Below are 25699 nucleotides of genomic sequence, written 5' to 3' on the forward strand. Positions count from 1 at the left end.
TAAGAAATAATTTGTACATATAATCATTCAGGATGGAGGATAACGAACAGAGAACGATTGTCGTAGAGTGGTTACAAACAATACAAGAACAGGGCATAAAACGCGGACTCTCGGAAATTTTAGAGGTGTGTTCAGGTGGCAGAGAAGAGCAAGCACCCGTGTCGACCCGCCGTGAACTGTCGCTAGACGTCTACATAAATGGGCGTGCGGCCAAAAAAGCGTCACCTTAAGCTGTTAGTGTTAAATCGAAAATTACCTGATCCAATCTCTGAATTCTAGAGGTCTATGTCTTTCGTATCTAGTATTACATCCCTGGAATCTAGGGTATATAAGTAACGATTTGTAATCTAGCAGAGTTCTTGCATTGTTTTTTATTTGGACTTTTTCTTTTCTACTGATGAACTTTTTGATTCATGTGCCGCCTCATGCAGATGTGTATTCTCTTTAGAAAAGTGGACAGGATGTAGGCGAAAGCGTGTCCATCTCCCTAAGTGAATAGCATATGTGGTACATGGAACTGTCATTAATTTTATAACGTTCTTACTCAATCTTTGTTTTAAAAAAATTGGTCTGTAGAAGAAAAAAAATTTTGAAAATATCTGAAGGTAACTGTAAGAAATGTGTTTAGAATCCAAACACTTTTCTAAACACTTTTTTGTCACCTTCTTTTTTATATGTTTAATTCCTAAACATGTTCAATTTCTAAACACGTTTGAGAACGTGTTTAGAATCGAAGCACACACGTGTTTAGATTCTAAACACTTTCTCATACATGTTTTGAAATTTTACATGTTTAGGAATTAAACATATAAAAAAGAAGGTGACAAAAAAGTGTTTAGAAAAGTGTATGAATTTTAAACACATTTCTTAATTATGTGCTTAGAAAATAAACACATCTAGATTTAACACATTAAAACAAGTGTACCTGCAGAAAAACACTTGTAAATTTTGGCACAAACAGCATACTTAATACACATACATGTAATATCATTGTCAAAATTTTCAAAATATTAATCGATATAAATTATTTATCATAAGGCCTCTTAACATTTAGATATGCAGATACTTTACAATTTTGTGATGTACTTTATTTACACAAATTTAATATGATCTCTATAAGTTAAATCAGCATGAGATATATTATATTTATAACGCAGACTGGGCAACAAACTATGAATCTTCATAATTATACACAGTATTTTATTAAAAAAGAATAAGCTGGCAACTTTAGATTAAAAAATTCCCTGAATCTTTTTTAAATGCTTTATTAAAGATATTGAAATTAAAATTACAAAATGTTTTATTATTTTTTATATAAATTTATGATTAATTACAGTTTCAATCGGTTGCAGAGTTTTCCATATGTCAGTCACCAAATATCAAACTTGATTAACTTTCAACTGTCCTAAAGCACTACATAGCACCACATGATATAATATCCCATCAGTAACTCCCGAAAAGTAATCCATTTCAAATGCACAAGGATAAAACTGTCTAACATTGCCGAATTAGGGGTAACCCAATACACTTCATAAGAATATGTTTCTTAGTGTTGACCATGGAATAACAATTTACACTTGGAAGATGACGCCGGGTACTTGAAACATGCTTTGAGTTCGATGTGGACTACTCACATAACCTGTTGGAAAGAAAGTCAGATTTAAGTGAAAGTACCGTACACTGCCAACTGAAGTTGACATCAATTTTTCAAGTTGTATTAAAACTATTCTGATATTAAAATGGTTATTTTTACTGAAATTCAATGTAAAATCCTCTCCTACAAGTCTATAAACGACCCCCAGGTCACTGTTTACATTGCTCATCGTGGTTTAAAAATGTAAATCTTTAGAAAAAGAAAACATACCTTTAATATATTGCAGTAAAAAGATGCCTTTCAAAGGATTTTCAATATTTCTTCATGATTATCCTTAGGTTGTCAGTAACTCTCCTTGATACGTCACATAAGCTTTTTTGTGATTTGCTTTGTTTCGATGGCCGCTCAAATTAACGTTCAAATATACGAATATTTGTGTCATTTCCGGGAAGATAACTCTGCATTTTACAACAGAACGTGTTTAATTTCTAAACACGTTTAGATATAAAACATGTTTAGACATAAGTGTTTAGTTGTTAAACATATTTCTATACATGTTTAGATATAAACACGTCATGGAAGTGTTTAAATCCTAAACGCAATTTTTATATATATATATAACTGACTTGATACACATTTTAACCAAAAAGAATTATCAAATGGAAAGGGTGAAGATGACGAACAATGATCGATCTTTTAAAAAATGTATAAACTACGCAAATCTGTGAACTGGGAATAACCACGGACCATCGGGCCCCAGGATCATGAAACAAACTTAGACTTAAGTCAAATTTTCAAATGCATGTAAAATGTTTATTGATTATCGAATTTAACTAAAAATTTGCAAGTCACAATATGTTTTTGAATCAAAATTGAAACACTTTTCAATTTTTATTTGTTTGTTTTCTATAAAATTTGAATACAGCATGAAGATTTTGACTTAAGCTTAAGATGTTTCATGATCCTGCATGGGGCCGGAAACTCAGGACTGAGGTGGGATCAGGAACGCAGGAGAAGCAAGCACCCACTGTTGATCAGTCACACCCTCCGAGACTCGTTCTTACTGATCAGGTAGACGGAATATTCTGTAATCGAATTCAGTTAAAAAAAAAAACAACAACAACACCAACAAACAAACGAATGCCTGACAAATAATATAAAACATGTCAGCCAAAATACAACCTAGTGGTAGGATATATATATATATACATGTACAAATATGAAAACAAGGTCATTATGACGAACATAGATCAGTTTACAAAATGCTGACTTGATTGAAATCCATATAACGTCAACGTATATGTCAGCAGTCTGCCTCGGATTAAAAATTGATTGTACTGGAAACCCCTTAAGAATAAAAGAAACTTTAATTCAGTCAAAAAACATCAAAGCGGAACTATATGAAAACTTGATCTGTAACTCATAATTATACACCCACATCCCAAAAAATCAGCTCAATATCTGCAAGTGAAAAAATCAAGTTGGACAGAATGACAGACGAGGAAGAAATCCATAGTCCCCTCCTGTTTTACCTATCGGTTAATATGGAAAGTTGACAATCGATTAATCAGACTGACAATCGATGGAAAAGATATTGAATCCTATGTTTATTATTGTTCCTGTAGAAATATACGGCAATTGGCAATAATTCATATTTTATAACTTGTTATAACTTGCCCTCCTACCTGATGTTTGGAGTAGTAGCTTCTAGAAAAATAGCAGGCCACTATAAAGGGACACGCCATTCTGGATACAACAACGTGCTTCTGTCACTTGATTTATATTAACACGCTATACGGCCGGGTTACAGGACCAAATAATTTTTAATAATTCTGAGAAGAGCATTTTCATTTGCTGGACAATCTGTTTTTCATGATCTATTTCATTTTTCTATTATAAGAAACGTACACGCTTCATCTGACGATTTGCAAATCTGCAAGAATGCGTGGTATATGGTCCCGTGGAAGGACAACAAATGCACATCCAGAAACTGATCCCCGAGGCAAAGGTTAAAGAATGATTTATTTCCAATGCCACCTTATCTACACCGTAAGGTTCAGTGAGGTTCGTGAACTTAGTACAATTCTCCGTCATCCTTGGACTTTCAGTAAGGCGTGGCATTCTCGACGCTACGTATAGAAATTAGCGTCTCTCAAATGGCGACATAGATTCTTATTGATTTAGAAATTAATAACATCAACAACTTTAAATTGTTGTCAACTCTTTGCCGTACGAAACGCTATTAATGGATCCTTGCTACACTTGTTGTCATTCGCCCGAATTTCTATCCCATGTATATTTCAACAATGAATGAAAGGCTTTATGTAAATTTCAGACGCTACTTATGTAATGTCGAGAGTACCATGCCTTACCGAAAGTCCAAGGATCAATGAGAATTGTACTAATATTCTATAAAAGAACGGACACGGTCTCTCCGATTAGTCAATGCTTTCAATGCACGATTCTAACTTAAAAAAAAAGCGCACAATTAATATCACAACAAACTGCACTGTAAATAAGCCATTTCTTGGTTTTCATGGGCTATCCTTGTAGTTAAATTTATTCGAATGTAAAATGTATTAAACATGCAGTCATAATTTCATAAATAAAACATAACAAATTTTTAACAATCTTAAAATAATTAAGTTTCTACTTAAAAAAAAATGAATCGAATGAATTGAAGAAATATTTTTATTGGATGCGACTACATTATGGCTTTTACTAACTAATAACTATGCATTTTATTTGTTCCCGGGCACTAGCACCTCCTGTATATACATTACTGATCATACTTTAACACCATGACATGACCTTCCTCAAACCCGAGCCACAAGGTGTAGTGGTCAACGCCCAGACAAATAGGATGCTTGTCGAGACCATGTCCAGTCGTGACGAATTTTTCCAGCAACTTCCCGTAACTATCGATAAATCGAACTTCACGACTCTGACATCCAATAACAATGATTCTATGACGATCATCGCAGCACACGTCCCAAGCAGATATATCAACCACCCACCGGTCCCAAAGGGGCGCCTTCTTGTTGTATTCCTTATAGATGAATTTCAGACGGCCATTACTATCCAGAACGCACAATCGACCCTTATTTTCCCCTAAAACGTCAATGACACAGATATCTCGGTTTCCGTTTTCGATGGCTTTTCTTGGTGCGGTGAATAAGTTTTCTGTTCCATATACTTGGACCTCCATTCCATCCATTCTCAGTTTTGATATTTTTCTTTGACTTTGTCTGGAAAGTATAAATTCAAACTTGTCCACCAAGCTGACTAAAAGATGGCCATCATGAGTTAAAGATACACTTGTTGGACGTAACTTTTTGGTTTCAAACAACTTTACGATAGAACCGTCGGAAGATATTACTCTGTAAATGCTTTTGTTGCGGAAATCTGCACAAAACAAAGTTCCATCGCGTGTTTTACTGAATGAATTTACGATGAAATGGAAGTTGAGCTTTTTGATGACCTCTCCATCTTTATCCACTAAAGCATTCGTGTGACCTTCTCGTTGATGAATCCACGCCTTTTCTGCAATTGGACAGATTGACTGTATATCAAATACCCCGTGTCTAAATATGGAAATAACATCAAAAGTGATCTGAAAGTCCATCTCTTGATCACGTGGTCGATGTGCCGACCTGGGTGTTTTTATATCAACTTGTCGCTTTACCTTTGTCTTTTCATAGATACTTTCTTTAGGAGTGAATCGCCCAAACATGTCCACCAGAAGGTCTTTATCAATGTTTCCTTGTTCAAAAGACCACGATACCATTTGCTTCCGAAAATTATCTGGCGAATATTCATCCATTGCCATCTTCAAATTGCGATTAGCCAGTATTATTTCTGCATCCGATCCAGATTTTGATTTCTCTGCGCAAATCCGTCGAATACTCTCTAAATAAATTTTGTCGGATTCTGCCTTTCCAACTGCATTTCTAGATAATTTGACTTTATCCCTACAATTCTGTTTCAGTTTTTCTTGTATGTCCCGGACAATGGATATTATTTTGTCGCCCTGAGCATCAATCCTTGCCAACTGGTCGCTTATATCATTGGTAGCCCTTTTGGTATTGGAAATACTTGCCGACAAGAGACGAAGGTGATCTCTCTGAATTTGTCGCAAATTTTCGGAGAGTTCGTATTTTTTTGTGGTAACAATATCGCTTACTTTACACCAATCGTGTGATTTGTGAAGATATAAAATACAGTCCATACACACTAATACATCACAAGATTTACAAAAACAGTTCAGGATCAAGGGTTTATGAACTTCACATTTTATATCACCATCATTTTGTGTGTCTTGAGAAATTCTTTTTACGTATGCCATGTTCTTCTTACAAACAAGCTAGCAAAAGTTTACCCATGTCTTTAATAGAACGCAGTGTGAATGGAAAAGAGGACATGCAGATATGAATTAAAACAATGGTAATATTGGTAATTTATCTGTCACACTGGACGCTCCCTTTGTAACCCGAGCGTGTGCAAGTAAGTGTTAAAGTGATTCATTTTAAACATAGAATTGTAAAAATATCAATTCATTTAAAAAGGAACAATAAATCTCTACTGAACCACCTTAAGAAAAAAACAAGAAAGAAACAACTCGTGCAATGAGCTTTACTAAACACGTTTCAGCATGTTCCAAAAACACTAAAAGAAGAAAAGTGCATACACAAAACAGTACATAGAGAGGTAGAAATCACAAAGCATCAAAACTGACCAATGCAGTTTAGTTGGTCAGGAACAGTAAGTTGATAAATTTCCTTTTCTATGATCGAATCGCAGCCAGAATCATGCAGCCAAAATTGACTGCATTCAGAACAGTTCTAAAGAGATGTCTACTACTCCATCGCTCTACCGCGTCTTCCAACCACTTCTCACCTGAAAAATTAAAAAAAATCTTCTGAGCACTGAAAATGGATTTTTTTTAAAAAAATAAATCATGGATTTGCTATTTTTTAGAAAATGATTTTTAAAGAATTTTCCTATATATATCTTGTAAAAACTTTGCATTTTGGCCCCGCCCTACCCCTGGGGGTCATGCTTTGAACAAATTTGAATCTACACTACTTGAGCATGCTTCCATATATATATGATGAATTATGGCTTTGTCATTCTTGAGAAGAAGATGTTTAAAGAATTTTCCTATATATTTCTATGTAAAACTTTGGTCGGCCATTTTGGCCCCGCCCTACCCCCGGGGGTCATGATTTGAACAACCTTTAATCTACACTACCTGAGCATGCTTCGATATATATAAAAATGGCATTTAAGAAGATTTTTAAAGAATTTTTAAAAAATAACACTATCTGAGCATGCTCCTATAAAAATATAATGAATTATGGCTTTGTCATTCTTGAGAAGAAGATTTTTAAAGAACTATATATTTCTATGTAAAAGTTTGGTCGGCCATTTTGGCCCCGCCCTACCCCTGAACAAACTTGTTACACTATTATTCATAAAAATATGATGAATTATGGCTTTGTCACTCAAGAACATTTTTAAAGATTTTTGCCATATATATTTTTTTTTAAAACAGGGTTACCCCCGGGGGTCATATTGAACAAACTTGAATCGTATATATGCTTCCATATAAATATGATGAATTATGGCTTTGTCAGATTGAGAAGAAATTTTTAAAGAATTTTCCTATATATTTCTATGTAAAATATATATTGGCCCCGCCCTACCCCCGGGGGAATAATGAACAAACTTACATACACTATGAGCATGCTTCCATAAAAATATGATGAATTTTTTTATATTCATAGAAGAAGATTTTTAAAGAATTTTATATTTCTAAAAAAACTTTGCGGCCATTTTGGCCCCGCCCTACCCCCGGGGGTCATGATTTGAACAAATTAATGAATTACACTACCTGAGGATGTATAAGTTTCATCTTTCCTGGAAAATTTCTCTTGGAGAAGAAGATTTTTAAAATATGCCACTAAATTTTCATTAATTGAATTAGTTTCATGAGGGCGTGGTTTAATATTTGAACAAACTTAATCCCCTTCACCCAAGGATACTTTGTGGCCTTATATGGATCAGCAGTTCTTGAGAAGAATCGAAAATGTGAAAAGTTTATAAGACAGACAGACTGAATACAGAACCAACAGAAGACGCCGGACATAATGTTCAGAAAAGCTCGCTTAAGTGTGGCTAGGTGAGCTAAAAAATCTATAAAATGTTTTGAAGATTCCATCGTTGACAATCTAATTTGTGTACACAGTGCGGTCATATTGCACTATTTAAATGGAGAACATTTAATCCCATGGTTGTCAATGGCAGACACTGCTTTTTACGTTCCATACTCAAGACTTCTTACACTAGGTTTAATTGTAAACCTAGTGTAGCATATTTTTTCAGTAAAAAATATTGAATAAATATTTTTTCAAAAGTTTGCAATAATAAACCATGATCTATTGTTAGGCGTTTGATTAATTACAAGTATATATTAAAAGTACACTGTTACACTCCGAGTATGGATTCGTGCAATGACATAAAACTAAAATCTTTGCAAGACGCAGATTTAACCCCTGAATTCATCATTATTCCAATATAAAATAAAATAAAAGTGACATATAAAGACTGTCAACACATTTTAAATTTTTGCCCTTAAGGGTTTTATTCTATTGAACGGAATAGACGCATATAATTGTTTAAATATGACTGCATAAGCTTCAACTGAATACAAACAAACGAAAGATATACTTTCCATAGATCGCTTGAGTATGGTACGTTACCGCTAATACACAACTGAAAATAAGCAAATGACATGCCGATGCCATGGATCAAACAATACTATACAGGTCATTAGACTTAGTCAAAAACACGACTGATTTGTAATAAACCAGGTATAGCTTGGGGTAGTATTAACCGTCAACCCTTCGAAAACTTTCTCTATGTTGAATTGCATTTCGATTCATCACTTGTCTTAGAAATTCAAATTGTAACCAAAATCGAATAATTGATAGTGGAAAAAAAAATAAATCAAAACCTTTCTTCTCTATAACTTTCTCGTCCAGAATAACGTTGACCTCTGGGATGATAATCGTGAAGGTATAGATCGACCCAATAAGAAAACAGGCAGGGGACACCAACCACAAGTTCCGAGACGGCGACCCCTCAAGGGCGAAATAGAGGTAGGTGGGGGCGGCAGCCGTGACTAGGGTGGAAGCCAGCTGAAAGAGATTGAACAGATTTATTGTGTAAATGTATCTGGTGTGAAATGCGCCTTTTCATATTTAGCTAATACTGTTTAATTGATCAAATAAAATAATATTAAACATCAGTATCAATAAATGATCAATATCTATTGGTTTCATATGCAATAGAATTAAAAAAAGTTCTAGATAACCAAATACTACATAGTCTAAAAAATATCGAACTCAGTACACTGTATACTCTTTTTTAAAAAGGCGTAAATGCATTTAGCGTAACTTGAATACCATTGATTTGGCCGCCATTTTAAAACTTCTCGTAAACTGCTGCCACAATGCTTTGGCTGGCAAAGATCGTCTGCTTTGAACTTCCACCAGGGAAATGTAAATTCCAGCTCCGGCCATATATCCAGTGGAAAAAATAGCCGCTATCTTACATCCTTCTATCAGATCCAAAGGTGCCATCATCAATCTGTGACAAGACACTTTTCCTTAATAAGGTTAACGTTCGATGTGCACACCTTGTTGTACCTGGTTTTCAGCTGATCTGCCCTACTTTACAACAAGATACGCTTTGCTGCGATTAAGATGATTGAAACCCCCTTACACAAAAAAATGCAATACGAGAATTGCAAAACTAACGCACATTAATTCCTTTATCTTCCCGCTAAAAATAATTGAATAGAGACATGTTAAATTTCACTTGTGACGGAACAACAATTAATACTTTATGCAGTTACTAGTAATTAAATTGGTCAAATCTAAATAGTTTAATTATCTCTTTATTATATCAACATCTAATGGAAAATTTTAATCTTTTTAAGAATGACACTTTCCCAAATTCCAGTGTAAGGTTTATTGTTTCGAGAAGCTGGGAAATCAAAGTATTAATCAAGAAGTAACGAAATCGAATAATTAGTGCAAAGGTCTGACGTGACTTCCAACCACTTTTCACCTGGAAACTTTTTTTTATTTCTTAAGTAAATAATGTAACAATCCTCGGTTGATATTAGTTTTGTTTACACAGTTGAATAATAATTGCTGAACTGAAGATATTCAATGTTGTATGCACTGCTGAAACCTGAATCCAAATTAGAAATAAATTTTGAGGAAAATTATTCTCTTTTTCGAAAACAGAAATTTAATAATGAGTATTGAATTGTAATGTAAGAAGAATATACTGTCAGCCAATTAAAAAAAATAGAATATTTTCTCTTGGTGTCCAATGCAAAACCATTCCAAAACAATCTTCTGGAAGAGCATTTTGCAGTTAAGCTGGGGAAAACCCATTGAATATGCTATGATATCTACTATCTTACAGGAAAACACAATAAAGATAAATCCTAACTCAAAAGTAACCTCTTTCTAAAGACAAGTAATACATTAGTTCATGGCCTCCTTTCTAAGAAGGAAATTCTTCAAAACCATGTCAGATTTATATATGTTTTATAATATTCCAAACAGCCAAAAAGAAATTGAGTTACAACATTTACACGAGATTGTAAAACTCCTTACAAACATAATATATTTACATGTAGTATACATAGCGGATTCCAGTATTGTTCTACCAAGCCTCTTTTACTCCCCACTAAAATATTCACAACTTCAGGAGTATTGTGCAACAATATATTCGAAAAGATGTGGATACTTAATATATCCAAAGGTTTGTTAGAAAATTTGAAATCCCAAAATTTTACCAAAATTAATACATCAAACGGCGCGATTATTCAACAAATTAATACATCAAACGAATGCTGCGATTAATTAAACAATCATTGATCGTATAATTTGAAAACATCACAGGCACCTGACGTTACTTATTTTTTCTTTTAATAAAAAAAAAAATATTATACAGTTATTGACCAACATATGATTTGTTGGACCTGAATAAATGTTCCAAGTCCAGGTTTTTGACATCATACTGTTTTGACCCTTCACTGCTCACTTAAGATTGATCAATTTTATTCAGCTTTACTATCAATTATTTTATATGGAAAAATGGCTTCTTCAGTAAATATAAACTGAGAAAGAACAAAATCAATTATAAATCTATTATATCACAGAAATTATTTATCACAAAACATATAACCTTTGAAAACATCACAGGCACCTGACGTTACTTATTTTTTCTTTTAATAAAAAAAAATATACCCATGTATTCTTTGGCGATTTCTCGGAATGTTGAAGCAGTAGGTCGAGTTTGACGAGGGATTTTCAATATTTGCAAGTGTGATGCGCCTTTCTGGCTGCAGTGTCCGTAAGTTTAGACCTCGAAAGACTGACCACAGAAAGAATATGGTTGCAGGGAATTCATTTGACGGAGTTTCAGACGAAAATACAAGTGATGACCTACTTCGAAAATCCAAGATGGCGGGTTTCGATGGGTACCTTGTTTATTATTAGGTATGTGTATATTTTTTTTAATGAAAAGAAAAATAAGTAACGTCAAGTGCCTGTGGGACAGATGATTCTGTGTATGTTGGATACACTGCATCATCGATATACCGGTTTATCATGACTACACGATTGTCAAGATGCACTATACAACTTCAGAATAACCGAATTAAAGTAAAGGCATCATTTTTAAAGCAGAAAAAAAAAATCGAAACAAAAAAGAAAAAATCAGTGGAATGGAGACTTATGGGACGAGGGAAGAGATCATAATGAATTTCTTTTAAATATGGTACACATGCATCTGATCATTGCACGTCGGGAATCTAAATGACATTTTGATTCTTTTCCTTATTATAACATAAAAATACTAACTTTTTAGAAAATGTTCGTACAATCAAGAAAATCGGTTACCTTTTATAAAGACTACGACGTTTTTTTTCGTTTTCAAGTACCCGAAAATTGATAGTAGATTTGTAAATATGCATAGTTGAGCTTGATAAAATCATTAAATGTATCACTGCTTAACATTATTATCTTTCTATAACATTTAATAAATTTTAAAAGCCATAAATATCGTTCTTTTATTTATGCACTTTTGTATATACAGAGACAACCTGTCCCACCTCCATGCTGAAATGGGTACTTTTTGCCTCTCTGTCGTAGGAGAGTTACAATCTCGAAACTCAAGTATTGTCAACTTCTTACTTATGAAACATATGGATATAACGGACAGTATTCAAGATCAAAAGTCCATAAAACAATACAAAATAGGAGCAGAACAAACACAGACCTCCAAAGCATTAGAGGTGGGATCAGGTGCCATGGAGGAGTGAGCATCCCCTGCTGACCGGTCACAACCGCATTTTGCTTCTTATCATGATCGGGAAATAACGGAAAAATCCATTTCAATGTACAAATAATGGACTAACAATTAGTATGAAAAACGTCATTCAGCATTTGGCCCAATGATAAATTGTATTTGCTGACAAGGTCATTGTTTCGACCATAGAACTTACGAAATGATGACTTTAAACGAGATTGCTGATATTCAAGTTTCATCAAATTGGTTGTCAATAATTTACCTCGTTTAAGATATTGTTCATGCATAAAGCATGTTCTTGCGTATCGAATCATCTGAGATATGTATATTCTGTATGCAGGTGATGAAGGTGTATTGCTGCATAAGTACGGGAAGTTGACGATAGAAAAGTTAAAGTCATCACGTTTATCATATACCCCGGTAGCTTAGTTGTTAGATTACCATTAACGTCTTTTTTAAATAAAATATCAAAGTATGAAATAGATGTATCAGACTCTGTGGTATCTTTTATCTCAACCTCACCAGGATATATCGTATCGACGTAGGAATGAAAATTACCATTGTTAATTGACAATACGTCGTCGATATATATATAGGCCAAAAATCATAAGATTTTGCACAAATGCTGCTTCGTATGAATATAAAAATATGCTAATTGTCATGGGAATTTCAGTAGAGAAACTCCAAAAACCACATAGATATTGTCAATTAGAAACTCTATAGAAGAAAAATATGGAGATAACGAACAGTATTCAATATCATAGTCCATAAAACAATACAAAATAGGAGCAGAGCAAACACGGACCTCTGAAAGATCAGAGGTGGGATCAGATGCCGTGGAGCATAACCTGCTGACCAGTCACACCCGCCGTGTGAATTTTGAGGACAATGAGGAAATTTGATATTGAGTATAGAATTGTAATTGGATACTGAGCCAATTAAAAAAAATAGAATATTCCCTCTTGGTGTCCAAAACAAAATGATTCCTAAACAATCTTCTGGAAAGAGCAATTTGCAGTTAAGATAGAAAAAACATTGAATCTGCAATGGTATCTAACAGGAAACACATTAAATAAACCTCTTTCTAAAGACAAGTAATCCATTAGTTCATAGCACCATTTCTAAGGAGGAAATTCGTCAAAACCTAGCCAGATTTAAATACTCAGGTATATTTAATATTCCCAGCAACCAAAATGAAATTGAGTTGTACAACATTTATACTAGATTGTAAAACTCCACAAAATTCCTTACAAAGATACTATTGTACACAGCGGGTTCCAGTACTGTTCTACCAAACCTCCTGTACTCCCCATTAAAATATTCATAGCAAGGAAAGGAAAACTTAAGGTATATTGTGCAACAATATATTCGAAAAGATGTGGATACTTAATATATCCAAAGATTTGTTAAAAAATTTGAAATCACAAAATTTTACCAAAATCAATAGATCGAACGTTACGATTTACATGTACCAACACTTAATATAAATTCTCCGCGATAAGTCAAGGCTTTTTGACATCATAGACCGCTGTTGTTGTTTTTTTTTTCAATAAAAATAGATTTCATAATTAAACTTAACTTGTCATTGATCACATAATTAATTTTTTTTTTTTAAATCTGATCATACACACAATTACTCTGAAATTGTTTTTTTTTAAAGATGCCCGAGTTTCTGATTCAGTAAAGATCTTTGTAATTTTTGGAGATAAGATTATCTATCAAATCCATTCTGTTGAAAATTTCTAATGGTACTTATTGCACCCTTTGTAACCAGGAGGTGGTGACATAAAGCTTGCTAAGATTTTGAAAATATGTATTCAACTTCTTACTTATAAAGCAATATACTCTACTCATTTGCATATGGGGTTCATGACTCTCCGTTGATTCGATACGAGAGAACATACTCTACGTATGAATAATTTCTAAAAAGATGCAAGCTCTTGACAAACAAATCGTTGAAATAACTATCAAAATTTAATGTTTCGTTTTCAGTCATCATTTTGCATTTTATTTGGTCCACAATGTTTTTCAAACTTGTTAGCTAATTTAAAAACTGAATTGACTACTTTCCCTCCTGTTTTTTTTTTTCGGATAACAACAAGGAGCACATAGCGGGTGTGGCCGATAACTCACTCCTCCATGGCACCTGATTCCACCTCTGATTTGAATTAGGCCTGTGTTTGCTCTGCTCCTTGTATCGTTTGAATGGACTTGCGAGCTTGAATACTGTTACATGTAGTTATTTCCATATTTTTTTTCAAGAAAGCGGACACAACATGTTCCCCTGGAAAGTGAAAGATTTAGATATACCGGCACGACGTATTCTGTAGATTGATGACCAGTTATGTGGCATAAAATCTTTAAAAGCCTATGAAATAAATGAAGAGATAAATCACCTGATAAGATTTTCATTCCATCGAGGAGAAAAATTTCCAAGAGGACATATCCTTATCCTAATGAACAAAAGGAGTTTATGACATTGGGAGGCGGATATATCATTAGATTAGATGAAAAGGTCAGCTTGGACAAGTTCCCCCCAGAAAAGGGAGAGTCAAAAAGGAACGACGTCATTAAAAAGGGGAATAGATTCTCACTCAATGGTTAAGAAATTAATAACGTCAGCAAACTAGAAAATGCTTTGGTCAAATATAATGATCTTTTCTATACGTATGATTGTATTTTGATTTATATATTAAGAAATTACTTTAACTTTTACTTGTTTATTATAAGTTCATTTTCCAATGATTATTCCTCATGGGCAATTACTTGAAAAGCAAATTATCCATCAATGAATTACTTGTATTCAATACATGTAACTGAATCAAATGTGTTATAGCTGACACCAAAGACTGTAATGTACTTTGAAAGGTGGTACAGTATTTTCTTAGAGGTAAAGATTGTCCCTCGTCTTGTACATCCCCATTCTTATTCTGTTAAAGGCAGAGATTTTTTACGGGGTGGTAAATTCCAGGAAGATATACTAGTATACAAAATGATCATAATTTAAGACTAAAATGTAAGAATGTTTCTTTGCCAAATGATAGTTGAGAGCTTGATATCATTATCTAAAAAAAAGTTATATCTAATGGTTAATATGTTGAAACCCCCCCCCCCCCTTCCGTATTTATGGCGATGTTACCAGCTATATGTTCCTGTTAGGAATTAATTTTCACCACTAATGGTTCCTGTAGTCCTTACTTTTAATTTCCTGTTGTCGATTTTTAAGTTTTTAATTCAAAAGATTGAACATTATTTTTTACCTTCTTGTATGCTTTTGTATCGGTAAAGACGTACTAAGTGTCGGGAACTTTAATAGCAGCCAATATTTTACAACATGCCATTGACATGTGACGTTTGTTTATCAACAAGATAAGACCGGTGCTTTTCCGGAGACATCAGCAGGTAAACGTTTACACCTTTATAATTATGTACTTTAATTTGTACTTTAATTAGTTAAGCCCCTAACCGTCTGTGAATTGTCAGTGCTTATTATCAGGGACCTATATACTAATATATAGGTCCCTGTTATTATTTTGCTTACAGTGATTCGTATCTTATTCCACTTTCAGTTTGGTTAGTCTAAAAATTTGATTTGCGTAGTTAATTTTTTATTTCGCTTTGATATGCATTTTCTTTAAAAAAGGGGGCATGTTGTTATAGATTAGCACTATAAAAAGTACGTGCAGAATTGAAGATGACAGAAAATGGAGACGAAAATCCCAAAAAGGCCCGACTAGAAGACGATCCTTTCAGATGGCCCGGGTACACGGGCGAAGCCTACCCAGAACTGTGTGACATTCGTGCAATGCCCCCGCAACCTAAAGAACTAAAGCCCGGACAACTGAAGGAAGACCTGATTAGGCAATATTTTGAGGAGGTATATATATATGAGCCAATATATAAGCCACATAAAATTAATCTTAATGCGTCAATTTTATTGAAAGTCCATTAATTTTCTCATGAATCAAAATATGAAATTTACTGTATTTTCGACAAAATTATATTTTCCTTTATTTGGTTTTATGCATTGTTTTCCGGGTCTTGTGTATAATTGTGATTCCTCGTGATGGATCAATGATTCAGAAGGCAGTGTGTAAAATGGAGATGCTATTTCTAGCACGGACGTCTTTTAAGAGGGCATGGGAAACGTGGATAAGATAAGAGGCAATGTGAAGTGGAGATAACTTATCGCAGAATCTGGGCTCAAGCATCACTTTACGTCTTATCTTTGAATTTATTCAATTTAAAAATTGTTAGAGATTATTTCAAAATACTCGTACAACGACAGCCTAAATTTTCTGAAATACTGATTATAAAATTTTTGAAGATGGTTGTCTTATCTGAGGGTAACGGTCAGTCTGACGTAAAGAGAGGCACTGTAGAAAACACGGGAATACAATGCAGGATTTTTTGGAGTAAATGCGAATAGGAAAATGAAGTTAAAACGGACATTATTGCTATGCTATAGATCTAGAAACGTTCTACATGTAGGACACTCAGTCTCTGAATAATCACATAGTTCAATTATATAAATCAGTTTTCTCGTGTTTAAATTTTAACACTAGTATTGTATCCTATTTCAGGGTTATTTGATCATAAAGGATTTTTTCACGGATGACGAACTCCAGGCATGTAGAGATGATTTAGAGGACGAAGTTGATAAACTAGCAAACAAGCTGTACAAGGCAGGGAAAATAAAAAGTGAATATCATAAGACTTCATTGATGCTTTTTCAAATGCGTAACCATTGATGGTAAAAAGAACAAAATGAAGAAATAAATGTGAAAATGTTGCTGAAAGTGTGAACGCATATCTTTCTGACATATTTTTCCAGATCTGTACGAGGAATACGATCTTGATCATCGTTTGATTAAGATAGATGAAGAGTTCCCTGGAGCGGTCATTTTGCTGCACAAAATCGGCCGTTTACCCCCAGTAAGTGTATATATAGACCTAAATAAAATATTGAATATGTGTTCAAAATATTAACTGGATTTGTGCTTGTATCTGTATCTATAGTTTGTTTTATGTTATTAATAAAAAAAACCCATTCTTCTGATTTTTAACAGTCCTTTAGGAAACTATGGGGTAACGAGAGACTTTTAAATCTAATGGAACAGCTGATTGGTCCAGACATTGCGGGGATGCCAAACTGGAATCTGCGCGATAAGACACCTCACAACGAGGCCACGACAGTTCCATGGCATCAAGGTATTAAGAACGCATCTGAATCCTAATAAATGTGGTTTATTTATTATTTATCACAAAGGTAGCAAAACCAGATGTAGGAACTTGTATTTATTTGTGATTACATCTGTACCATATGTCCATAAGCACCATCCAAATCCTTTTGCTCTTCTAGTGATAATCAAGTCTGAGTTGTTTTGTTGTCCTCGGCATATTTTTATAGAGAGTCCTTGGAATCATGGATACTTTTTAAGAAAGGTCTAATAGGCGCAATCAAACAGTTTGGACCGAACCCGACAAAACGCATGTTCCCTCGAACAATGCAAGAGTATATGTCAGTTTTGTACCTTCAGAGAAAATAGGTCTTATTAATTTTGATTAAGATTTTGATTTCAACGAACGATATTCGTTTAGTTTTTAAAAACAGAAATACTGAAAAATTGCTCCTACTTTAGTTTAAAACGTACAATTCGCAGTTCAATAAAACTGATACAAGATAGACTACAAGCAGCAGAACTTGTGTATATTTTAGATGCAGGATATCTGTCCACAGACATTTACAAAGTCTTTATGCCTACAGTTTGGATCCCATTTGTCAACACAAACAAAAAGAATGGTTGCATGGAGGTAATTTAAAAAAAATCAAAAATAATCATTCAAATAAATCTCGAAATTTAACTTGTCTAAAAACCGATATTTTTCTGATACATTAATACCAATAGGGGATGGAACGGGTGGTGTTGATTTTTTCCGAAATACAAATTATATTAAAATACAGCATATCTCAACATTCATGGCCAATTTGAATGCCTTTGTTTACTGTCTTCTGTATTTCAAAGGTTATACCAAAAGGTCATTTAAGTGGAAAGGTCGCAGTCCACCAGTGTTGTGCTGGGGACACGTGGTATATCATGCTAGAGGACGAGGAAATGAAAAAGAGGCTGGGTAAGACTGTTGTACCATGCTCCTTAACTGAGGAAAGCCATTGATACATAATGTTTAAATAAGGATAAAACCTTTTCCTGTTCATACTAGAAAGGTTGAAAATTTTGATTTATGCAAGCATAGTTTAACAGACATTATCTCCTAGTATGTTTTGTGTTGGTAGGTTGCTCAACAAAAGATGCGGTTGTGTGTGAAATCCCTTACGGAGGTTTTCTACTTTTCAATAATTTCATTCCTCATCGAAGGTAAAATATTATCAAAGTATTATTATGTCATTTACTTTAATTGAGAGAATTATTATAACAGTCTGAATGATGATTTGTACTGTAAATATCATTTACCAAATAGCCATGTTCTTGATTTTAAAGAAGTCTATATTTTTAACAAAACTTTTTGTCATTTAAGTCTTGACAACAAATCGGACCACGTCCGCTGGAGTGTCGATCTAAGATTCAAAGTTCCAGGCGAAAATAACGGGATGTTTGGGCTCAAACCTGATGTCATAATGCGCAAGAAAGAGAAACCCGGCATGGAAATCGACTGGGACACCTTTGATTCTCTAAACAGAACGGAGCTCCAGATGAAATCCGTCAAAGATATCGTTGACGTACGTATAACACTTGATTTTATTAGGACCACATGGACTGAATATTGAGTCCCCCTATCCATCCTCTACACATCCTTATGACTACTCAACACTTTCCCCATAAATCATTGTTCTTAGACCATATTTAAAAAAAAGTAATTCTTGCAGAAAAACTTTTAAGTAATATTTTTTCGATAAAAGCAAATGAATAAAAATAGAGAAAAAAAATAGTTTAATATATTTCTAGCCGTATGATTAATGATATATTTGAACCACTGCAGGTGAAAGATGACCAAGAATTCGACACAACCGTGCAGGGACCCTGGATGAGGAAATGGGAGATAACTCACATTAATACGCACGTCAAAAAGCACCAGCAGACGGAAAAATCAAAGAGCTGAAGACAATGTGTAGTGTTCTGTCTCTCTCTTAAAAACTCTGAATGTGTGCAATCAGCCATAGGACATGATTGACAGTTGGATCATTTTAACCTTCTTTCAATACATTCCATGTACACTAATCTATTGAGATATAAAGATATGAAACTATATATAAAATGGGTTGATAAAAATAAAGGTACTAGTAAGTTGATTATGGGAAAGAAAAGTTTTATCATTTTTAAAAACATTTGTTAAATATGCATGCTTGAAAAGATATGAAACTGTGTAAGTGAGTGGATAAAAATAAAAGTTTATTGATTATGGGAAAGAAGAGTTTATCATTTTTCAAAACAATTTATTGAATATGCTTGAAAAAATATTCAATCAGAAAATAAAATGTACCACTGGAATTTTGAAAAGTAGCTATGAATTTCAGTTTTGATAAAAAAATATCTGTAAAATACCACTGATATAATCGATCTCATATAATGGCAACAACCAGTCTGCTTGTACAAAGGATATTGAGAAAGATGTTGAGATCATTAAATGTCACTGCAGGAAGACGTGCAAGAACACACAAAGCTTGCGAATCCACTAATACAAGAAAGGGTGTCAACCCAAGGTCACTAGGCAACATTGCACAGTTACTCCAGCTGAGATGTAGTAGGTTCATAGTTCGGAGACACGCCACAGAGTTAACTCTTTACAACTTACTGAACTGTTATGCAACATACACTTAATGTTCACGTCCTAGAAATATGACGTTACCTTTTCCCTGCAAGCACTTTATAGCGCGGTACAAGTTTCCCTAAAGTCTAGCGTAAATAATTTTACCTAATATTTTAATAAGAAAATAATTTTTCTTATTTTATAAGATTTTAGCAAGCACAGAATAGAGGCAAATTGGCATTTAATTAAAGATTATTAAATGTACTTTTTAAAGTGCGTGATTGCGGGGAAACGTATATGCGTGATTTTGCGTTGGAAATAGGAAATGTATGCGATAAAATGCGGGGAAGGGGGTTAAAGGCCTGTACGGACAGATACCCTGCATCTAAAGACTAAAATTGAGCTTTCCACATACTTTTTCCTTCTCTATCTTAATTCTCTTTGGTCTGGTGGTACTAGTACAAAAGAAAAGAATAAAGAAAGCTGACATGTCTATCCTATAAAAGTAAATAAATAATTACAGTTTTAGAGTGTAACAGTCATTAGTTTAACTCTTTGGGTATCTCTTGTTTTGTTTGCAAGATTTATCCTTCAAACACCTCTTTGTTAACACCCAGAATTCTCTGCAAAAATTCTGGCCGACAGGTAACAATAGTTTATAGGGCATTCCGGACAGAGCTGTCCAGTGTGTAAGACACATTGTAATGGAACAGGACATATTTGGTTAATTTTTTGCACCAGCATGTGCCTTAAACTTACAGCAAGGTTACTGTGACAGTTTAGTATATTTCTGCACGGAAAACAGACCGTGGTGAGTATATTTTGCAGAATTTTTAGTTATGTTTTATGTACTTTTAAAATTTGTTCTATAAATTCACCTAGGCAGGCACTCATCAGTGACTTACTTGTATGTGCGTTCAGGTGTGACGTTAACGAGAGTGTTTGAATAGGTATCTTGTCAGAAGTTTTATCGCTGTTACAGAAATTCTATACATTTAAAAAACAATCTATTTCTTATTTTATTGTATTTATTGTTCGCTGTATAACTTTTTCATTTAAATGTCTGTGCGGAAGTAAGTGACCGGAAGTATTGTCAGCCATTTTTAGCCGGGCTTATTGCTCAAAGAGCAATTGCCGGCTTATGTCATCCTGTTCAAGACAGGATGTTGACCCCATAGTCGCCATTTTAAAGCTACGTGTAAAAATATAGTTCTTACTCTCAACCGCTTCTGAGATAATACAAACGCTGAATAAAGCAACATAAATTAAACGAAGTTTTATCTAAATAAATAAACATTAGTAGTAATGACTTTGAAAACTTCAGTCTTTAGTCAAAGAACATAGTTTATTAGCGTAAGGATTTCTGATAATCAGTGTTATCGTTTAGCCGGGCTTATTGCTCAAAGAGCAATTGCCGGCTTATGTCATCCTGTTCAAGACAGGATGTTGACCCCATAGTCGCCATTTTAAAGCTACGTGTAAAAATATAGTTCTTACTCTCAACCGCTTCTGAGATAATACAAACGCTGAATAAAGCAACATAAATTAAACGAAGTTTTATCTAAATAAATAAACATTAGTAGTAATGACTTTGAAAACTTCAGTCTTAAGTCAAAGAACATAGTTTATTAGCGTAAGGATTTCTGATAATCAGTGTTATCGTAGTTCTCTACACTAACGAGGAAAAACAGGAGAGGGAACCAGACTGGCCTCTTTGTTTACATTCAGCCGTAGTACCAGATTAATTTTGATTCTGACAAAATCGGACCGTGGTATTTGGATCGAAAACTCACTGTCAGTGTCTTATAATTTATATTGCTAGTTTTAAAATAATTTTTTCATCAGAATTTTTAATCTGATATTCTTGTTATTTATTTGTTAATACAATATAAACGTATGATTCATGTAAGAAATTCGTTTAACTCTGTAAATGAGCCCGGCTCTCTGAACTTCTGAGTACTTTGATTTTAATATCAACCGAGAAGTTGTGATTGCAATCGCAACCAATCGTAACTTCTCGGGCCTTTCCGACTAGCGGAAAAACGACCTCGAATGTATATGGTAGACGCCATGACAACCCTCCCTTTTCACGATCTTTGAAATAAATGAATAAAGACCTTTTACCTGTGGAATATGGAGTTTAACTTTACTCAATGTAATGATATTACCTAAAATATACTATAGAAGGGACTTCTAACTTCGTCTATCCTATGTTTGAATAAACAGGAAATGTATAAATTTTTAACGTCTAGTGATGTACATTCGAGGTTGTTTTTTCCGAGCTCTGACGGAAAGCGAGATGATGCGATTGATTTTTTTATCTATGTCAACTGTAAACAAACTGTTGATATTGAAAGTAGCTTAGTGTTTATATTATATTGAACTTAAACATAACATGGCTATCAATAAAAGCCAATATAATTGTTTTCTATAGTGTTGTCATATGTAGAGTAAATAATTATTTAATGCTAAAGAAGAGTTAATATTTTAGTACCATGCTGAGGTGTTCATGGTAACGATGATGTGATGATGACGACGATTATGTCGATGATGTTGATGATGATGTCGATGATATCAATGATAATTATGTTGATGAAGACGATGTCGATGATGATGTCTATGACTTACACGCGGGAATCGCTTGTATTTGTGAACAACACTAGTTCCAACCACAGCCTAGGACTACAGCCCCGGAGGTTTGGAGGATAGTGTTGATCCGAATTGTGTGAACTTTCATATTGATGTGGACAGTACTGGCAAGATGTTGATAGGTTTGAGTTATTGAGAACACGTGTTGAAAACAGTTTATTGAAAACTGTTGATTATTTTTTCTTTCATTGTAAATAACATTTTTATGATCATTTGAGTGAAAGTGCGTGTGTGTGATTGTATGATTTATTTGTTTATTTTTTTATTATCATTATTTTTTGTAAATAAACTCTTGTTTCGTTTGAAACCATTCTTGGTTTTGATTTAAAAAGGAATTTTTCTTAAATCAAGCCTTAGATACCTGTGCTTATTATCATGATATGAATAGTAATACGTTAACGATACGTCGAGATCTACCCAGCTTAACAGGATCCTAATCCAAAAAATCTGACGTTTTCCTGGCTTTTTTACGATTTTTGATATATCGTAAAAAAGCCAGGAAAACGTCAGATTTTTCGGACTAGGATCCTGTTAACCTGGTCTGACGTTTTCCTTATTTTTTTTTTTTTTTTTTTTTACGATTTTTGATGTTATAAAATATCAAAATCGTAAAAAATCCAGGAAAACGTCAGATTTTTCGGACTAACAGGATCCTTTTGTAGCCATCCTCGCGTCCTGTTGGCTCAGGGAACGAGTTTTTCCAAGTCTTCTCTGCTGTAAATGTCGTCTTATGACACAAGACTGACTCTCGTGGCATCCTGAATGATGCTGGAAACACATCGTAATAAAATTGAGATGTCACCACTAACAGACAGAGGGCTGCAAAGTTACACCCGTACTCGGCACTGTTTGAGTAACGAAGGATCCTTTTTATGTCAGCACCTACTGCGACACGGGATCCGATTTATACGGCCTCGTCCAAAGGACCGATCTCCAAGTCCTGCAGTGGGATTGGAAACTGCTATTACTGTAAGGATCAACTCCTTAGTGAGCGGCTTTTGTGCAAACCCTCTAACCAATGCTACCCGGCAGATGACTGTTGAATATTGGAGCAAATGGTGCATGGTGAGTAGATTGCAATATACTTAGTCTGGCAATTTGAAGAGGAACATTCACATAAAATGTCCACATAATATTCTGAAATAGACTAAAATGCCCTGCAATAAGAGCATAAAACCACATAATAAATTAATTTATTAATCGATAAATGTTATCGGAAAGAAATTATTTAAAACATGTTTATATTAAGGTCAAGATCTAGTAAATGACTTTAGAATAACTTTTCAGTGCTAAATCCATTATGGCGTCTGGTCATAATCACTTTGAACTTTCTTTTTCCCTTACTTTACGGCTCGAATAGAATTATGTAGAAAATAAAGTATTTTCATGGAATTCAATTTGAAATCACGTGAAAAGTAGTCCCGATGCCTATCTTAAATTTAACATTATTTTAAAGTAGTGACTAAGAACATACAAATAACCGTTTTATGAAAAACTGTAGGCAATCTAGATACATTTTCTTTGTCTGATATGGAAAAAAACTCCCATATTTAATACATGTACTGGTTTTCTTAATTTTTCTTTGAAAATGACAGTTTAAAATATGGTTTTTCATTTTGTTTTTCTACAATTTTTGCCCCGAAACACCTATTTTGACTAAAGGGGGGGGGGTGTTAAGGACCAACAGCATGTACTTTCAGGACCTTTTATTCGCATATCCCAACATTACCCCGACTTTACTATATTATAGTGTAACAAATGTAAGTGAAGAAGGGGGGGGGGGTCTTTCAAAGAAAATTTTCAGCAAAATGTTTGGTGAAATGGAGACCGTCTTTAATACTAAATGCCTCAATAACATATTTTTTAGCTCGCTTGTAGTTTTAACCACCCTAAAACACGCAGCATTCACTTAATAATATTATTAATTAATAATAATCATAATATTTCTCTTTTTTTCTTACCAATCCTCGAACTGCCACTAGAAATCTTGGATCCGCGCCTTGATACAAAAAAATCCATAAGTAAAAGTTTAAACATTTTATTTTAAGTCTGAATCTTGGATAAAAAGATAATAAAAGAGTAGTCTTAAAACAGTGGATTATCAGAGACATTTTAGGTAAGAACTTGAATTGTTTATCACGTGATCTTTGAATGCGTGCAATGAATTTCTTGGGTACACACTTCCCGCGTCATGCGCGTCGTGAAGACTATTCAAACACTGTTCATGCCAGTAAGACGCAGAAGTACGAAGTCATGGTCATCAAACGTATTGCGGTTGGTGCAGAATTTAAGACACGAGAGTAAGTTTTTTTTAAAATGCACATATAAATGATCATTATACTGTAAACATTTTAAGTTTAATTATCGAACACCAAGCAAAATATTTTCCATAAATTTTATTTATATTATCTGAGAGTCAGAGACCACAACTCCACGGAGTATTTCACCCTTTTCCTATCCCGTGTCGGTAGTTAAAAATCCTAGGAGTTTTAGGGATGTTTACGACACATATGTACGTTATATCGTTTTTGAAACGGGGCACAGAAAAAAACCCTCATCTGGACAATCTCTGGCCCGCGGTGGCGGTGTGTGGGGGAAGGGTTGTTGCACTCTGCTTAAATGACAGATCTATACAATAATGATAAGTGCGTTTTGTGCTATTGTAAAGAGCTTATATTTGAATCAGATTGGCGTAGGTGCAGGTTTAGGCCAGTAGAACTGTGGCGGACGGGCGGCTAGGGTGGGGTGGTTATTACTTTTTCTGAGTATAGTATTTTGCTACAGTAGATGTTCGTTCAGATGCCCCCACTTTTTATTGCTGTAAAGCCAATCCCAGAATTGGAAGTTAATGAGGTAGTTTTTCTTGTCAGATAACTCTGGGAGTTTCCCCCCCCCCCATTTTTAGTTAAGTTTTTTTTTGTTTTCCCGATTTTTTAAAAGTATTATTTAAGGTAAATCAAGTTATATAGCTAACTTAAGCTATTGTGCTGGACCTGAGGAGGTTTCCATTGATCCAGTTAAAGGTTCATTATTGATTACTGATATCTTTATATGTTTTGTTCCTTTAAAAATCCTTGGAATAAAAGCCTCCAGATAATTGGTGACCAGATCAGGAAGATTCCGCTGTATTCAGCAAAATCAGTTTCTACAAAGAAAACTGATAGCAAATTGTGGACTGCTGAAGACTGGTTCTTATAAATAACAAAGATGATCCTTCGACTTTGTAATTAGCTGACCACCCCACCCCACCCCCACCCCCTCTTTCATGATTTTTTAAAAAAATTAAATCATCCTATT

The 25699-nt window shown here is 34.1% G+C and overlaps 2 protein-coding genes across 2 annotated transcripts; one reads left to right on the forward strand and one right to left on the reverse strand.

Annotated features, from left to right (window-relative positions):
• Positions 1–6212: 6212 nt before the first annotated feature.
• LOC134283121 (uncharacterized) lies at positions 6213–9339 on the reverse strand. The gene is made up of 3 exons (XM_062765572.1): positions 9061–9339; positions 8610–8793; positions 6213–6490 (listed from the first exon to the last, which is right to left on the reverse strand). The coding sequence occupies exons 1-3, from the start codon at positions 9238–9240 to the stop codon at positions 6378–6380; spliced, it is 477 nt and encodes a 158-aa protein (XP_062621556.1). The 5' UTR covers positions 9241–9339; the 3' UTR covers positions 6213–6377.
• A 5944-nt stretch (positions 9340–15283) lies between these two features.
• Positions 15284–19415, forward strand: LOC134283115 (uncharacterized). The gene is made up of 10 exons (XM_062765559.1): positions 15284–15388; positions 15673–15863; positions 16570–16687; positions 16821–16921; positions 17056–17197; positions 17706–17800; positions 18013–18118; positions 18282–18363; positions 18524–18725; positions 18986–19415. Exons 2-10 carry the CDS (start codon positions 15681–15683, stop codon positions 19103–19105), a joined length of 1149 nt encoding a protein of 382 aa, XP_062621543.1. The 5' UTR covers positions 15284–15388; positions 15673–15680; the 3' UTR covers positions 19106–19415.
• Positions 19416–25699: the final 6284 nt, after the last annotated feature.

This window comes from Saccostrea cucullata, unplaced genomic scaffold (genome assembly GCF_032062105.1).
Source record: "Saccostrea cucullata isolate Sc308-1 unplaced genomic scaffold, CSIRO_AGI_Scuc_v1 ctg326, whole genome shotgun sequence".
Taxonomy (NCBI): Eukaryota; Metazoa; Mollusca; class Bivalvia; order Ostreida; family Ostreidae; genus Saccostrea; species Saccostrea cuccullata.

What these genes read in the sequence shown, in the direction of transcription:
- LOC134283121 (XM_062765572.1), bottom strand. Translation starts at nt 9,240, where the DNA reads ATGATGGCACCTTTGGATCTGATAGAAGGATGTAAGATAGCGGCTATT. An exon ending in AAATGGCGGCCAAATCAATG is followed by an intron (nt 8,794 to 9,060) that starts GTATTCAAGTTA and finishes AATCTCTTTCAG; the next exon opens with CTGGCTTCCACCCTAGTCAC. An exon ending in GAAAGTTATAGAGAAGAAAG is followed by an intron (nt 6,491 to 8,609) that starts GTTTTGATTTAT and finishes TTAATTTTTCAG; the next exon opens with GTGAGAAGTGGTTGGAAGAC.
- LOC134283115 (XM_062765559.1), top strand. Translation starts at nt 15,681, where the DNA reads ATGACAGAAAATGGAGACGAAAATCCCAAAAAGGCCCGACTAGAAGAC. An exon ending in AAATCGGCCGTTTACCCCCA is followed by an intron (nt 16,922 to 17,055) that starts GTAAGTGTATAT and finishes GATTTTTAACAG; the next exon opens with TCCTTTAGGAAACTATGGGG. An exon ending in AAAAGAATGGTTGCATGGAG is followed by an intron (nt 17,801 to 18,012) that starts GTAATTTAAAAA and finishes TGTATTTCAAAG; the next exon opens with GTTATACCAAAAGGTCATTT.